The sequence below is a fragment of the Lupinus angustifolius genome, chromosome LG20 (assembly GCF_001865875.1).
Source record: "Lupinus angustifolius cultivar Tanjil chromosome LG20, LupAngTanjil_v1.0, whole genome shotgun sequence".
Lineage (NCBI taxonomy): Eukaryota > Viridiplantae > Streptophyta > Magnoliopsida > Fabales > Fabaceae > Lupinus > Lupinus angustifolius.
Genome location: NC_032028.1, coordinates 6,150,382 through 6,167,836, shown reverse-complemented (window position 1 = coordinate 6,167,836; position 17,455 = coordinate 6,150,382). Strand labels below are relative to the sequence as shown.

Genomic DNA, 17,455 nt, shown 5'->3' with positions numbered 1-17,455 from the left:
GCATTAGCCCAAGCCATTATTACTTCTTAAACAAGTAATTCAGAGAAAGAAAATGTACATAATAGTTTTGTTTTATCAATCAGTACTCCTTCCAACACATTCTTTTGGGGCCTGGTTAGTTCATATTTCCTACTTCTTACCAAGGAGGAAAATATCATTTACATCATCATTCCTCATATCTCAAACAATCATTACTAGCTAAGATCAAGAGCAAAAGAGAAATGAGGGGGAGTTGATGTCTGAAACAAGTCATCATCCTAAAAAGTTTTCACAATCTAAAAAGTGATCCCATATCAATTTTAAGTTATCTTCAAGCTCCTTTGAAATCAATCCTATATCAACCTTTTGCACCTATTGAAGAAGGAATGAATACGTAAGCCAAATGTATGAATTCAAATATCATTCATCCAAAGAGCAGAAATTGGTCAAGTCTGAATTGCTTTTTTAAAAGATCAGATAGATCTCTAATGAGATAGAGAAGAGATCCTTGCAAAACATGTGCAGGCCAAAACAGTAACATATTAAACAGAGAAATTGAGAATATAAACAAAAATTTAATATATTTATTTTCTAAATACAGTTCAACATTAGCAGAAGATGAGCTTCGATACAATGATAAGGTTCGCTTGCTTTGGGACCACAAGTCATGAGTTCAAATCCTAAAAACAACTTCTTCGCTTCCGAAAGTTAAAAGTTACTTATGTGAAAGTAACAGATGCTCAGAAGCTCCATTTCATTCAAATGATATATCATATTGAAAGAAGTGAATTTCAAAAAATAACTAGGTTATCCTCTGAACCTTGGTAGATTCAGGCGGGTCCTTTTAACTTCTTTTACTTGTGTCACTTTCAATTTTTTTATTCATCTCAGAAGAAACCAAATAATAGTCACCTGTAATAATGAGATAATTCCTTTCAGATTCAGGTAAACTTCAGAGGCAGATTCACCCATTGATGACCGAAAATCGAATCGATCAACATATCTCACCTTGAGCTTAATTGAAGGATTTACATAAACTTTAATTATAGTGTGCCAAACCCCACAAACAGAAAACCTGTCTCCAGAAGTTGATTTGCCTAGGGGCCATCTCAAACCACCCTTTACATTTGGATCTAGAACCGCAGACTCAATCAAACTCTGGATGCATTCCATTTCATCATCCTGGAAACATATAGCATAAGTTAAATTGCATGTCCCTCTCTCAAATTGGCTAATAATCTATGAGTTTTAAATTTCTTAATTTTGTTTGAAATCTCTTTTAAGATTTCGATGTGGCATTTTAAAGGGAAGATTCCCTTGCATGAAACCACAACACAAAATTTAAACATGATCCCCTATTCTATTATGAACACAACATAAAATGAAACGAACATGTAGGCATGTAGCCTTTCAAAAGCCAATAACAAGAAATGTACTTACTTTTAAAACTGTCAGAATCCTTTTGGAGCATAGCATTAGCCTTAGATCAATATTCTTGGTAAGACATGATATGTCTGTGACCATTTGACGAACTTGACTTAGTTCAATCTACAACAACAGCGATGATATTTCAACATAAGCATGGAAAAGAGAAGAAACACAATAAGAGGGATGATATTAAAATGAAATGTTTTCTAGAAATATTATGATGCTTAAACAGGGTAGCCTTGGCGCAACTGTACGAGCATGATACACAACCTCTCCACTTGTGGGATAAGGTTGCCTACATCTACCTTTCTCAAACCCATTAGGTGGGAGCCTTGTACAGTAGACTGCCATTTTTACTGCTATGATGCTTAAAATTTGGAAGATGGAGTACTAAGTGAAGTTATCATCCAAAGATGTAGAAAGTTATAAACCTAACATGAAGATGCAGGCCAAAATCACTCAACATCACACCTGTTAAATATAACTCAGAAAAGTAAATACATTCATCAACTCTGAATATTAGAAAAATAATAAGAGAAGAGAATACCTTGTAGAGTTTAAGTTTATCCAGCTCCTTCATTATGCTACACTTGCAAGAAATTGTTGATTCTGGTCGGTTGGCATCAGACAACTACAAAAGCAAGAAATTTAGGATTTGATAGCCAACTTAAGAACATTGTACATTGCATATACCTTGAGCATAATCATGGGACAAAAATATACCTGAACACGAAACACATCTTTCTCCTTTGTGAAATCAAGTCCGATTTTTATTGTTTCTCCCTTTGTCATGTTGTCCACATATGAAGTAGGAATATGTGTATAAAATGTTCTCTTTAACTGTCTCGGCATGATTCCATCAGCCAAATTTTGTCTGAGTTCTTCTTGTGTAGCTGAAGGTGCCCTGGACAGAACAGTATAGATTTGTATATTATGATACTTATCACTCATAAGATACAAAATAGGTGAATTTCATCTGTTTCTCAAGGGAAAACAAGCATGAGCTAGATGTATAATTATATTTTTTGTAGATGACCGGAATGGGCAGAGGGAAATTTGTGCATCTACCGGGATTGAATTCAACTGCTCACACTTTATATCCCGCAACCCTACCAGCTGAGTAGCCTCTTGGGACAAATGTGTGTAACTATGTGGTCTTAGGATTAGTAACCTAGCAACACCGAGGATGCAATTAAAGGACACCACAAATTCAATTCCAGCAAATAATCATCATTTTTTTTTGTATTCCTGCTCTATTATTCAAAATATCCCATTGGAAAAATTAAACAATAATCAGGCACCAAAAAAACAGGCTAAATGGAATGAAGCCAAAACTGGATAGTGAACTGAAAATAATTGTTATTTACCCATGAAATAGAATCTTCCCAAGTCTAGCAACAAACGTGGGTTTAACTTTTTCTTGTTCCAAGTCTTGAACATCCATCTCAGCCCTCACATATTCAAAAGATTGAATCAAGTTTTGAAGTGTTTTATCAGCAACAACTTCCCAAGGCTTTCTTTCTTGGGATCCTACTGTAAACAACAACAAGAACATATATTTAGAATTGCATGTAACAAAAAAACATGAAGAAAAAAACAGTGCAGCCATATAAATTAAGAGCAGAGTATAACCTTCAGGTTCAGGAAGATGAGTGTGAGTGCATAGTAAAATATGAGGCTTTTCTATATATTGGTGCTGAAAAGATTCCAAAGAGATCGGGTGAAGTTTTACAAAAGAGGGAAAATCATTATGATGAAGACCAACGAAAAACCATTCAGATACGGCATGATCTGCATATATGATCTTATTAATCTTCTTTTGTGAATGAGAACGAGAATTAGAAGACCTTGTTATTGGGTTATGCTTGAAATGGGTATGAGGAGGTGGTGGCGGTGGCAACTCCGGTAACGGTGACGGCTTATCTTTGTCGTTGGAGTGACGCTTGTGCGGTGGCACGTAAGACATGTCTTTCCAAATCTAATTCAGTGAGATTATTCTATTTCAACACAAAAATAATAATAAATTAATAAAAGAATATGACAACAATGAATTAAAATTTTCACCTGGATTCAGCAACGACAAGTTTCCAGTCTCAGCTCAAAGGAAAAACAAAAGAGTCGCTTTCACTTCCACATTAGACAATTCCATGTCTATTATTATTATTTTTATTGCAACTCAACCATTTACTTTCAGTAAAATTATACAAATAATATCGAAGAATACTTGATAAAACATGGATTTTCATACCTGAAAAGAAAAAACTCAAGATAGGAACAATAAAAGGAAAGATTCAAGCTTCATAACATCGAAAAATACTTCATAATATTTTTATTATTGAATTGTGATTACAAATGTGTAAGACTCACATTTTATAGTAAAATCACAAACAAAACTCAGCTTAACTAATTGAAGTGGCTAACTACATAATCGATTCAACATATTGTTAATCGATTATACAAAACAAAAAACACATATATTTTAAAAGTTATTTTAGAAGTTATTGATCCCTTTCATTTGTGGGCTAATATTTGTATATTTGATTGCTGAAATTTAGATCATACAAAGGACACTTTCTTTTATTTAGGTCAATTGAAAAACAAAGTTACATATTATTAGAAATTATAGTGCATATCCGATCGATCACATACTATTGATAAAGAGTAATTATAGTGATAAAGTATGAGTGAAGTTTCTGTATAAGATGTCTATGTGCAAATTTACTAATGTTTGTCTGTAACAATAATAATTATGTGCGCAAGTTTAGAAACAATTGTACTTCATAATATAATGCAGTTAGTCATTAAAATATTACTATATTTTGTTCAATGAATATAAATGTTGTTATTTGTAATAAAATTGTTATGTGAGCCGATTTGAAAACAATTGTACTCGATAATAGTAACATTCAGTTAACAATGAAAATGTTACTAACTTTAGTTTAATCAATACATATGGTGTTATTTGTTCGTATTGAATGTAAAACCGAAAGTAATTTGGAATTAAATTGCTTACTACAAAAAAATGAATAAATTTGTATGGAGCATTACAATGCAAATATTAATATCATTACAATAAGTAATTCTCTATACATTACGATTTATCCATGATAAAATAAAAGTAACAAACATTAGAAAATAACATGTAACACGTTCTCAGTATAACAGTACATTTCTAGAAAAAAGCTTGATAGGTTGTTATTTTTTAATTAAAATAATAAAATAAGATAGTCTGACAGGGCACGAGACCTATAGTATACTATCATTCTACGACTTTATTAAATTATTTTGAAATATCAAATCGAGTTAAACGATAGGGTACAAGTCTCATAGTGCACCGTGATTTTATTAAATTATTTTTTGAAAATATCAAATTGAGATAATGTGACAAGACACGAGTCTAATAGTGCACTATCTCTCATTAATTTTATTAAATTATTATGAAAATACCAAATCGAGATAACGTGATAGTGTACGAGTATCATAAGTCATAACGCACTATATCTCCTTAATTTTATTAAATTAATTTTATGAAAATATCAAGTTAACGCAACATAACACAAGTTAATGTATTATCTCTCATTGATTTTATTAAATTAACTTTTAGAATATCAAGTTGAGATAACACGATATGACACAAATCCCATATTATAATATATTTTCTTCATTAAATTAAATCTTTTGAAATTATCAATAATGCGACAGAGCACGATTCCCATAGAGCAATATCCATCACTGATATTTTTTTATATTTATTTTTTATTGCATTTTCATATATATACATTATTAATTTTTTTACAATTACAGTTTTTTTTAAACAAAGAAACAATAATAATAAAAACATAATATAAATATATATATACATAATATAAAAAACAAAATTTGAAAAATAGAAAATAAATAAATAAGAATGAAGATTTAGGGTGGGGTTTAAATTTGATTTCAGGATTTAGGTTAAAAAAAAGATTTGGGGATTTAGAATAAATTTGATGTGAGAATTTAGGGTTTGAAATTGATTTGGCGATTAATGTTAAAATTGATTTAGAATTTAGGGTTTGAAATTGATTTGGAGATTAAGGTTAAAATTCATTTGGGAATTGGGTTATAACCCATTTGGTTGACGACTGGGAGGAGAGGCAGCTGCGACAACTTAGTCGCGGGCCGCAGCGGTGTACCACCGCCCATTTTCCAGCAACCCCGACTTAGAAAACATATATGGTTTCCAGCAAAAAAACTTAAAACACCACTCTCTTATGCAATTTCAACACAACACAATCACACATACAATGGTAAACATAAAACAAATAGTGAAGAAATAGAAAGTAAATGAACCTAAAAGAGTTTGAGAATAGTGAAAATGATATGGGATTACTGGTTTCTTACTATTCTGAACTGCTACCTCTTTTTTCTTAGAATTCATTTTCTAGTTACTACTTCCTCTTCCTTTCCTCTCCTCCTTTTCTCTTTTAAAAAAAAAATAGGGTTGTCTCCACTATTTCCTTTTTTTGTGATTAGCCTTAAGTGTTACTAATTTAGGCATTATATAGGGGGTTAATATTAGGGTTTCTAACCCTAATCTGAGTAGGCCAAAGCTATTTTCCCTTATTTCTTTATTTTAAACTTTACTTGTTTCCTTATTTCCTTATTCCAACCCTAATCTGAGTTGTCACTCTTTACTTGTTTCTTACTAGATAACAAGAGGAGTAACGACGATTTACTCGGATTATCATGGTCAGAAGGAAATAAAGATAAAAATACTAAAATTTGACCGAGAAGTAACACAAGGTGGAAAAAAACTAACATATGTGACTAATGTAAGCTTGAGGTTAGTGGTTAAAAAGATCACAAGTGACAAGTTTGATGCCTCACATTACTAGAAGGTTTGGGTGCAAAGTTGAGACCATAGGGGTCGAAGATACCACACGAAACCACTGAAAGGTCTGGGTGCAAAGATGAAACCACTGAGGATCGAAGGCACAACATGAAACCACTGAGAATCTGGGTGCAAAGGTGAAACCACTAGGGGCCAAAGGCACAACACGAGACCACTGAGGGTTTAGATGCAAAGATTAGACCATTGAGCGTCAAAAGCACAACACAAGACCACTGAGGTCTGAGTGTAAAGATGAGACCACCAGGGGTCAAAGGCACAACACGAGACTATTGGGGGTCCGGATGCAAATATGAGACCATTGAGGTTAAAGGTGGAGGCTAGGTGCATATATAAGACCACTAGGAGGTCAAAAACACAACATGATATCATTGGGGTGCCAAGTGCAAATATGAGACCACATGGGTCAAAGACCATTATTAAACCTTCATGCCATTCTGTAGAGTTTCAAAATTTTGATAGTTATTGAATAGTATGATGCTTATCTATTGGCATGAAAACTGAATTGCAAGGAGGAAGGGAACCGTAGAAGACAGACTATGAAGGGAAAGAGAGATAAGAGGATCAAGTAGATGTTGATACCAAGTACATGCATTAGCCCAAGCCATTATTACTTCTTCAACAAGTAATTCAGAGAAAGAAAATGTACACAATAATTTTGTTTTATCAATCAGTACTCCTTCCAACACAATCTTTTGGGGTCTGGTTAGTTCATATTTCCTACTTTGTTACACCCTTCTCACCAAGGAGGAAAATATCATTTACATCATCATTACTCATATCTCATACAATCATTACTAGCTAAGATCAAGAGAAAAAGAGAAATGAGGGGGAGTTGGTGTCTGAATCAAGTCATCATCCTAAAATGTTTTCACAATCTAACAAGTGATCCCATATCAATTTTAAGTTATCTTCAAGCTCCTTTGAAATCAATCCTGTATCAACCTTTTGCACCTATTGGAGAAGGAATGAGTGGAATGTAAGTCAAATGTATGAATTCTAATATCATTCACGCAAAGAGTAGAAATTGGCCAAGTCTGAATTGCTTTTCGAAAAGATTAGACAGATCTCTAATGAGATAGAGTTTCATGACATGCACAGGCCTAAACAGTAACACAGTAATCAGAGAAGTTGAGAATAGGGGAATTCACAGTAATCAGTAAACAGTAACACATTAGTAGAAGACGAGCCTCAACGCAATAGTAAAGTTGTTTGCCTTGTAATATTGAGGTCATGAGTTCAAGTTCTAAAAATAGCTTATCCTCTAGCGAGGGTAAGAATGTGTACATATACCCTCTTTAAACCTCACCAGGTGGGAATTAACCTTTTCTATAGTTCTACATTAGGTAACTTCTTTTAACAAGTAAAGAGTTGCTTATGTGAAAGTAACAAATGGTCAAAAGTTCCGATTCATTCAAATGATATATCATATTGAAAGAAGTGAATGTCGAAAAATAATCTTGTTATCCTCTGAACCTTGGTCAATTCAGACATGTCCTTTTAATTTCTTTTACTTGTGTCACTTCGCATTTTTTTTATTCATCTCATAAGAAATATAAATAATAGTCACCTGTAACAGTGAGACAATTCCTTTCAGATTCAGGTAAACTTCGGAGGCAGATTCACCCATTGATGTCCGAAAATCAAATCGATCAACAAATCTCACCTTGAGCTTAATTGAAGGATTTGCATAAACTTTAATTATAGTGTGCCAAACCCCACAAACAGAAAACCTGTCTCCAGAAGTTGATTTGCCTAGGGGCCATCTCAAACCACCCTTTACATTTGGATCTAGAACCGCAGACTCAATCAAACTCTGGATGCATCCCATTTCATCATCCTGGAAACATATAGCATAAGTTCAATTGCATGTCCCTCTCTCAAATTGGCTAACAATGTATGAGTTTTAAATTTCTTAATCTTGTTCAAAATCTCTTTTAAGATTTCAATATGGCATTTTAAATTAAAGGGAAGATACCCTTGCAAGAAACCACAACACAATTTAAACATGATCCCCTATTCTATTATGAATGCAACATAAAATGAAACAAACATGTAGCCTTTCAAAAGCCAATAATAAGAAATGTACTTACTTTTAAAACTGTCAAAATCCTTTTGGAGCATAGCATTAGCCTTAGATCAACATTCTTGGTAAGACATGATATGTCTGTGACCATTTGACGAACTTGATTTAGTTCAATCTACAACATAAGCATGGAAAAGAGAAGAAATACAATAAGAGCGATGATATTCAAATGAAATTTTTTCTAGAAATATTATGATTCTTAAATAGGGTAAGTCTTGGCGCAACCGTACGAGGGAGATAAATAATCTCCGCTGGTGGTATAATGATACATACATCTACCCTCCTCAAACCCATTAGGTGGGAGCCTCGTGTGTTAGACTGTCATTTTTACTGATATGATGTTTAAAAATTGGAAGATGAAGTACTATGTGAATTATCATCCAAAGATGTAGAATTATCAACCTAAACTTTGCAGGCCAAAATCACTCAACATTACACCTATTGAATATAACTCAGAAAAGTAAATAACATCTATCAACTCTGAATGTTAGAAAAAGGAAAAAGAGAAGAGAAAAAACATACCTTGAAGAGTTTAAGTTTATTCAGTTCCTTCATTATGCTACACTTGCAAGTAATAGTTGATTCTGGTCGGTTGGCATCAGACAACTAACAAAAGCAAGAAATTTAGGATTTGATAGCCATCTTGAGAAAACTGTGCATTGCATATACCTTGAGCATAATCATGAGACAGATATTACCTGAACACGAAACACATCTTTCTCCTCTGTAAATTCAAATCCGATTTTTTTTGCGTCTCCCTTTGTCATGTTGTCCACATATGAAGTAGGGATATCTGTGTAAAATAATCTCTTTAAGTATCTCGGCATGGTTCCAGCAACCAAATTTTGTATGATTTCTTCTTTTGTAGCTGAAGGTGTCCTGGACAGAACAATATAGATCAGTATATTATGATACTTATCACTCATACAATACAAATATGTGAATTTCATCTGTTTCTCAAAATAAAACAAGCATGAGCTAAATGTGTAATTATGTTTTTTATAGACAGAGGATGCAATTAAAGGACACCACAAATTCAATTCCTGCAAATAAACATCAATTAAATTTGTATTCTTGTTCTATCATTTAAAATCTCACTTTGGAAAAATTAAAGAATAACCAAGCACCAAAAAAACAAGGTAAATGGAATGAAACTACAACCGGATAGTGAACTAAAAATAATAATGATTTACCCATGAAATAGAATCTTCCCAATTCTAGCAACTAAGGTGGGTTTAACTTGTTCTTGTTCCAAATATTGAACCTCCATCTCAGCCCTCACATGCTCAAAAGATTGAATCAAGTTTTGAAGTGTTTTATCAGCAACAACTTCCCAAGGCTTTCTTTCTTGGGATCCTACTGTAAACAACAACAAGAACATATATTTAGAATTGCATGTAACAAAAAAACATGAAGAAAAAAACAGTGCAGCCATATAAATTAAGAGCAGAGTATAACCTTCAGGTTGAGGAAGATGAGTGTGAGTGCATAGTAAAATATGAGGATTTTCTATAGCTTGATACTTAACAGAATCCAAAGAGATAGGGTGAAGCTTTATAAAAGAGGAAAGATCATTATAATTGAGACCAACGAGCAACCCTTTAGATCTGGCATGATCTGCATATATGATCTTATTAACATTCTTTTGTGAATGAGAACGAGGACTAGAAGACTTTGTTATTGGGTTATTCTTGAAATGGGTATGAGGAGGTGGTGGTGGTGGCAACTCCGGTGACGGCGGCGGCTTATCCTTGTCGTTGGACTGACGCTTGTGCGGTGGCACGTAAGCCATGTCTTTCCGAATCTAATTCAGTATGAGATTATTCAACACCAACACAAAAATAATAATGAAAAATCAATAAAAGAATATGACAACAATGAAAAAAATTTGCACCTGGATTCAGCAACTACAAGTTTCTAGTCTCAGCTCAATAATAGAGAAGATTGCTTGATAAGCAAGCAAACTCAAGTTAGTTAATAAACTAACTTAACTACCTATAACTGCTGTAACTATATTATAACAAATAACAAATACAACTCAAAGAAGCTTCTAGAAAGAAACTAAAATAGCTACTCTTTCACTTGCAGCAAAGTAAGCAATATAAACAGCAAAAACTGAAATGAATAGATATCTGGGTAACCAACGGCCCGCGTGTCAGGAGACTCAGCCTCACTGTGGATGGTAGGTTGAACTCATACACACAGCCCATGCCTCGGGACATGGTCTGGCCTTGGATGGTTGGATTGATACACACGGCTCGTGCCTTGGGGCACGACCTAGCCGTTGAGTCTTCTGTGGCAGGACGGAAATGATGAAATAAAATACGGTCGTATATCCTGAGACATGACTCTGTGTCCTAGGATACTTCCAATTTATTTTATTTTTCTTTAGTTTTCCACGACATTTCTCTCTCCGAAGTATAGTTATATATGTTGATTAAAAAAAATGTACATGATTTTGTCCATGTGCATATATACAAGGTTACATATATATAATAAGGGGCAAAACGTATGGGTTTAAAAGGTAGCTCCCTTCTTAAATTGGCTGGACCTAGAGACCCATACCTCCATCGGGGAATGGCCTTTTTGTATTTGCAATCTGAAGTCGAATCTACTAACTGTTACCTCTATTCATTGATGCTTATCTCATTATTCACCACTTATTCTCTTTATCAATCCTAGCCATTTATCTACAAATCTAATGACTAATATCACAAAGAGTGAAAGTGATCCTTTCTTTCAATAGGTTCAAACGTCCTAGATCCTGTTGACGTATGCATGCAGATTAATCTATATGATTATTAAATGCTATATTTCATGCAGATTAATCTATATGATTATTAAATGCTATATTTCATGCATATATATATATATATATATCTATACTCTAATTTTTACCCTCCTGGTAGCTACTAAGGTACTTAGTTTGTTGGAAAATGTTACAATTTTAGAAATAAATGAACGTATTTGTTTGCTCAAATGTAATGCAGGTGTTTACTCTCTTGTAAATTAATTTGGTCTAGACCTTCAGCAAATAGTACCACTACTAGGGTGACTAGCTACTACCACACTTGTTTACCCATACCCTGATCCTCTAGCTATTGCTTCCTCTCATGTATAGTTTAATTAAAACCTGCAAGTGCTGCTCAGTCACTCTTTAATGTGTTCAAAACAAAATATCTAAGTTGCTACTAGCATTTTGAGTTTGGAGCAACAAAAGCTTATATACTAAATGGTTCCATACTTTCCAATGAGTTCTTGTGATTAATATTGGGCGGTGAGAAAAATTAGGCTATTATTTGGGTATTTGGGTCCTTTTTCTGTATCATATATTACATAACATTTGTGGGGACTCAAATTCAAGTTAAATGACATTTGATATTAAACGTTTAAATGATTGGGTTCTCATAAAACACAAACGAATGTCAAACACATGAAAATTGACTTTGATATTTGGAGTTTTGTTTTGACATGTATAATTCTTTTTTTACCATTTGTCTCAACTAAAATAATTTCAACCATCCATTTTATTAATGATTTTGTTGTTTCAAATACTTGAAGATATTCTTGTGGGTGCATATCTCTTGTCCTATAATGAGTGTCACTCTATGTGCCATGAACTTATAATTAGTTGAAAAAATATATTTAAGTTAAAATTTAATTATTAAGTATTTTTTTGACCAATTATAATTTATAATACATAGAGTAACATAAATTATGGGACAAAAAATATATTCTTTATTCTTACTTATAAACTTTCAGCTCTAAATAACAGTGGTTTTTAAATTTATTTTATCCTTACTACTTTCAACAAATTTCAAACTTTATATTACATAACATTTGTGGAGACTTAAATTCAAGTTAAATGACATTTGATATAAACGTTTAAATGATTGGGTTCTCATTAAGACACACTAATGTCAAACATATGGAAATTGACTTTGATATTTGGAGTTTTGTTTTGACATGTATAATTCTTTTTTTACCATTTGTCTCAACTAAAATATAATTTCAACCATCCATTTTATTAATAATTTTGTTGTTTCAAATACTTGAAGATATTATTGTGGGTGCACATATGTTGTCTCATAGTGAGTGTCACTCCTCCATGTGTCATGAACTTATAATTGGTTGAAAATATATATTGAAGTTAAAAGATTATTAAATATTTTTCTGGACAGTTATAATTTATAGTACATAGAGTATCACAAATTATGGGACAAAAAATATGTTCATTCTTCTTACTTTTAAATTTTCAGCTCTAAATAACAGTGGTTTTTAAATTTATTTTATCCTTACTACTTTCAACAAATTTCAAACTTTATATTAATTTATAATATGTTCTAAAAATTAATTTAAAATTAATTATTCAGTACATACAATACTAGTACATATTTTTTCCTTCTTTTTATTCAAAATTTATAATATTTTATCATGACTACTTTCAATGACAGTGTATAGTAGATACTTATTTTTTGCAACATATATAATATTACATACAAACACCCATGATATATTGGTTAGATTTTATATCATTCTATGATTAAACAAGTAGTGTAGTGTTGTATCCTGTTGTGGAATAGTGTCAATTAGAGTTAAATCATTGACTTATGGAAACAACATTGTCAAAGTTAGGCTTTGTTTGGGTGTGGAAGAAGAGTGGAAGGGTCCCAATCCCTGTGAAAAACTGGTAAAAAGTCACTCCCTGGAAACAAACCTAATGGCGCACTAGCCCTGCACAAATGTTGGCATTGCATGTTACCATTAAAATGTAAGTCAAACTTTCCACATCAAAAAATCACTTCTTGTTTTGTTTAGACACCATTGGTGCTTCGCTTCCACACCACCGCGTTTCGTTCTAATATAAAACTAAGTATAAAATTTGCATTATTCACTCCGTGTTGACTCCTTGCTCCATTCTCTTTGACTATTGTTTTCTTTCTGAAAATCCACCCATCAATTCGGTTCACCTTCCTCACTTGCATTGTTTGTTGTTATTAATTGAAGGGAAATGTTCAAGACTATCACGACTATATTTGTTAACAAATTTAAAGTAGTATATATCTATTATAAGTAAGTGATGAGGATGGATAAGCTTACTCTAGAGTAACTGAATCTTCGCTTATTCCTAGTTTTAGTCATTAATTTTTGGGAAATTTAATGATTTTAAATAGTGAGTAAATCTAAATCATTAGATGTTCATAGAATTGATGACTAAAATGAAAAAATAAGTTTAAAAAACTTACTCTTAAAATAAGTAATCCCCTCAAACTAATATATATTCAACACTTTGAAAATTTAATCATCCCAGTTCTTATTCCATATCTCATGATGTTTTCTAAAATCAAGATAAGTTATACATACCTTTTTCCAAATCTATCCTTTTTTTTATTTAAGCACTTTTTCTCACATAATTAAATAATCATTATTAGACGATAACATGTGGTGATAAAAACAATGGTTATGATTTTACAATGAAAAAATAATCATTTTTCATATCAAAATATTATTGTCTTTTAGTAATTTTTGAATATAGAACTCTATTTTAATGATTCTTCTTTTAATTGAATAAAATTAATTATGAGAAATATATAAAATTGAATGAGATAATTTAATCAAATTATATTCAAATGTAGATCACGTCCATCTAATCCGTTCAGACATATATGTAGAAATCAGTAGTTGTTTGGCACAAATAGACACAAAGAGACAGAGAGATCTGCATTTTTGAAGTGCACAAGAGTGAGAAGGATACAGAGTAAACAGTGACAGTTTGGCAGCAGCAGCATCAGCATTCAAATTCCAAGTCCTTTTTCAGATTGGTCATACTTCCCTACAGTAAACACCACTTTTCTGCAACACTCACTCTGTTTAATAATAAATGCCCCAAATCAAGGTAGGCATGGACATCTGATGTAAGCTTATCCCATCCCTGTCCTTTCTTCATACATCACCCACAACCACCAAAACCAAGAAATTACTTTTGAACACAAATGTATTTATATTTTTTGGTTATATCATTTATAGTTAGAATTAAATTTTTAATATTCTGACAAAATTTTATTAATATTATCAACCAACCCTCTTCCTGAACTTATGGATTTATATAAATGATAGTAATAGTTTTTAAAATTGTTACAGCATTATTCTATAATTAATAAATTTTTATATTGACACTAAAAAATATTATCGGATATTAATTTATTGTCTTTACCCCACGGTCCCCCATTTTTGTCTATATAAATAAAGCTTAGTATAGGGAATGGAAGAAATGAATGGTTTGTAAGTTGTAACTGCAGTTGGCAGGCACCGTTTTTTGTTTCCTATTCTTTAATAAACATAGTAGTTAATAGTACCACATCACTCTCCTTCTTCTATCATTCTCTTTCATAAATTGAAAAACAAAAAGCCTTTAACCCACTCTTCCCCTTTCTTCTATTTGAGTTTACATTACAAGCCAAAATGGATGTAAGTTTATTTTTCCTCTTTCCTTTTCTTCTCATTGAGAATAGTTATACAATGATTGATTTGTGTTTTTTTTATGTGATAGTCACAGGAATGGAAGAAGAAGAGTGGACAGATACCAGCGTTTGGGAACTGGGATTTGGCGAATGATATGCCAATAACTCAGTATTTTGATTGTCCTAGACAAGCTGGTCTTCTTCGTTACAGTAACAGTTCCTCTGCTGAAACTGAAACTGATCTATACGCTCTTCATTTTCATAAACCTAAAACAGTTCACAATAGTAACAAGCACAAAAACCAGGTACTGCATCTTTTACTTTTTTCCATTTTCATCATCTATGTTACTTGCACGATTAGAATTTTACACTTTGGTAGTTTTTCGTGGCCGTATAGAATACAATGAATCTTTGGTTTTATCCTATTAGTGGAACCTCCCGTGATTCCAACTGTATCACACTCATTATAATATATTCACTACTCCATTTTAGTAACATGATGATTTATATCATTATATGAATGCTATTTATGTTCGCATCAACATAATTCACATCATTATTAATGGCAGCATCTGTTATCGCTGCATTCTATTTAATTTGGATAAATGATATAACACAAGAAGATAAAAATACTTAATGCGTATTGATTTTCTAGAAAATGACATTTAAATGATGGATGGGGTATATGTGATCATTAAAATTAAATTAAATTCCTGATAAGTAAATTCTGTAATAAATGTTTTAATTTCTAATTTATGGGTTTCAATTAATTCTGTCCACTTACAGTTTTGGAGTATAAGTTTCTGCTCATGATATGGTGGTTGAGTACTGAGTTTTAAATCATAGCCCACAATTACAACCATAATATCATTAAATTACAACCACAATTTCATTAAATTACAATCATAAGGATATCAATATTTTTTTGACAGTGATAAGGGTATCTGCATAAAGAACTAATCTTTTTGGGATCGTCTCTCTCAACAAATAAACATTGTACTCAGGAATCAATAGAATTGTGGTCATATAGTTGCATTTTCCTATAATTTTCCAGACAATTACTTTAAATACAACTTTATGTTAATGACAATTTAAAAATATGGATGTGCATAAGTGAAAGGTAGAAACAGGAAAAGCAAATCACATGCGTTTGTTTGTTTGTTTCCCACGTTTACATTTTCTTGTACAAGTCAACGAACCGGACCAACCAGTTTGACATTGGTGTCACTTACTTTGTGATTGCAGGGGACGAGGAACAGGGAAAGACGGTGTCCGGTTGGTGGTAATGGTATGGTTAAGGAAAAAGAGGATGTGAATGTAATAATAACGAGAAAACAAGGGAAAGTGAACGACGTCGTAGCGGAACAGCCACGGAAGGCAATTAGAGTTAGCAAAAAGCTACAGGTGCATCAAAACGACACCGTTACGCGATCTCCGCCGCGTAAACCTGTCGACGAAGATCTCTATAAGATCTCACCCGATCTCCTCCGCACAACCAAGCGGGTCGGTGCCTCATCAAACTTTTCTTTTTTCTATTATTTATATTTATAAAAAAACATAATCCACATCTGTCTTATTATTTATTGAGAGAAAAATGTATACAATAATATATATGAGTTTTATATACTATTATTACACCTTCCATCATTCCTATTTAATTATTAACTTTTTAATAAAAAGTAACATAAATTAATGATGAAAGATAACTTTTTACATAGACTATATGAATATTACATTCTTATTTATTTTATTAGCCTAGAAATGTCTCAAACATATAGTTTCTCATTTTTTGCTATTTCTTTTATTTTTATCATTATTATATAAATTGAGGAGAAATAGAAGGTTGACATTTTTGTTGGGTTAATTTATGAATTTGTAGAAGAATATGCTGGGTTTCATTTCAAGGTGTCTTGTACCTGCTGCTTGCATTTCATGACCGATGCTATGCTGCAACTGGCTCCAATCTCCAATCTCATCTCCCAATGAGATTTTGAGAGGGAAAAACTGTTATGTGTATTCTCACTGATCTACCCACCATTATTATATATATAAATATATATTTTTGTTATTGGAAATAATGTATTTTTTTTTCTTATCTGTTATTAGCATTAGAATTATTGTAATTCTAGTGAGTTTTTTAGTCATTGTAATTATGAACAGTAATGACAACAGTTTGTTGGAATTTGGTATTAGTGGTGGATTCAGAATGTCTGATTTGAAAGTTATATTCATAGTAGCTGGTGATAACAGTAAATTTTCAATTTAGTTTTAGTCATACATTTTGTTATTTCGATGTATGAAGCATTTAGGTGTGCATAGTTTTAGAATTATAATAATCAATTGTTTTGTTGTTTACTTTCTTAAGAAATTATTGCATCTACTAGCTTCTAAAATTTTAGTTTAAGTCTTTATTTTTAGACTTGTTATGTTATGTTATACTCTAATGCAAAGTTTAGGAGCTTTGATGAAATCTAGTGGTATGTTTGGATGAATCTAACAAAATAGAAAAAGAAATAGAATGTATTACTAATGTTCATTAATGGAATGAAATTTAATTAACCAATCACTAAAAATTTAAGAAGATCCATCATTTTACAAAATGTGGTGGAAGTT

At 32.1% G+C, this 17,455-nt stretch overlaps 3 protein-coding genes across 6 annotated transcripts; 1 reads left to right on the top strand and 2 right to left on the bottom strand.

The window, feature by feature from the left end:
- LOC109335085 lies at positions 156-10,013 on the bottom strand. Its single transcript, XM_019571149.1, has 8 exons — positions 9,840-10,013; positions 9,575-9,740; positions 9,080-9,260; positions 8,904-8,987; positions 8,389-8,496; positions 8,029-8,135; positions 7,198-7,249; positions 156-264 (listed from the first exon to the last, which is right to left on the bottom strand). The coding sequence occupies exons 2-7, from the start codon at positions 9,649-9,651 to the stop codon at positions 7,225-7,227; spliced, it is 582 nt and encodes a 193-aa protein (XP_019426694.1). The 5' UTR covers positions 9,652-9,740; positions 9,840-10,013; the 3' UTR covers positions 156-264; positions 7,198-7,224.
- LOC109335084 lies at positions 229-3,535 on the bottom strand. Of its 2 annotated transcripts, none has more exons than XM_019571147.1 (8): positions 3,472-3,535; positions 3,040-3,385; positions 2,775-2,940; positions 2,131-2,311; positions 1,955-2,038; positions 1,420-1,527; positions 892-1,161; positions 229-351 (listed from the first exon to the last, which is right to left on the bottom strand). In XM_019571147.1, exons 2-8 carry the CDS (start codon positions 3,371-3,373, stop codon positions 253-255), a joined length of 1,242 nt encoding a protein of 413 aa, XP_019426692.1. In that variant the 5' UTR covers positions 3,374-3,385; positions 3,472-3,535; the 3' UTR covers positions 229-252. The 2 variants fall into 2 exon arrangements, with proteins under 2 accessions (XP_019426692.1, XP_019426693.1); XM_019571148.1 differs by having other exon boundaries at positions 2,775-2,937.
- On the top strand, positions 14,096-17,046 carry LOC109335128. 3 transcript variants are annotated; one of them, XM_019571203.1, is made up of 4 exons: positions 14,096-14,277; positions 14,932-15,147; positions 16,088-16,345; positions 16,722-17,046. In XM_019571203.1, the coding sequence occupies exons 1-4, from the start codon at positions 14,263-14,265 to the stop codon at positions 16,776-16,778; spliced, it is 546 nt and encodes a 181-aa protein (XP_019426748.1). In that variant the 5' UTR covers positions 14,096-14,262; the 3' UTR covers positions 16,779-17,046. The 3 variants fall into 3 exon arrangements, with proteins under 3 accessions (XP_019426748.1, XP_019426750.1, XP_019426749.1); XM_019571205.1 differs by lacking the exon at positions 14,096-14,277 and adding an exon at positions 14,621-14,849 and having other exon boundaries at positions 14,938-15,147; XM_019571204.1 differs by lacking the exon at positions 14,096-14,277 and adding an exon at positions 14,621-14,849.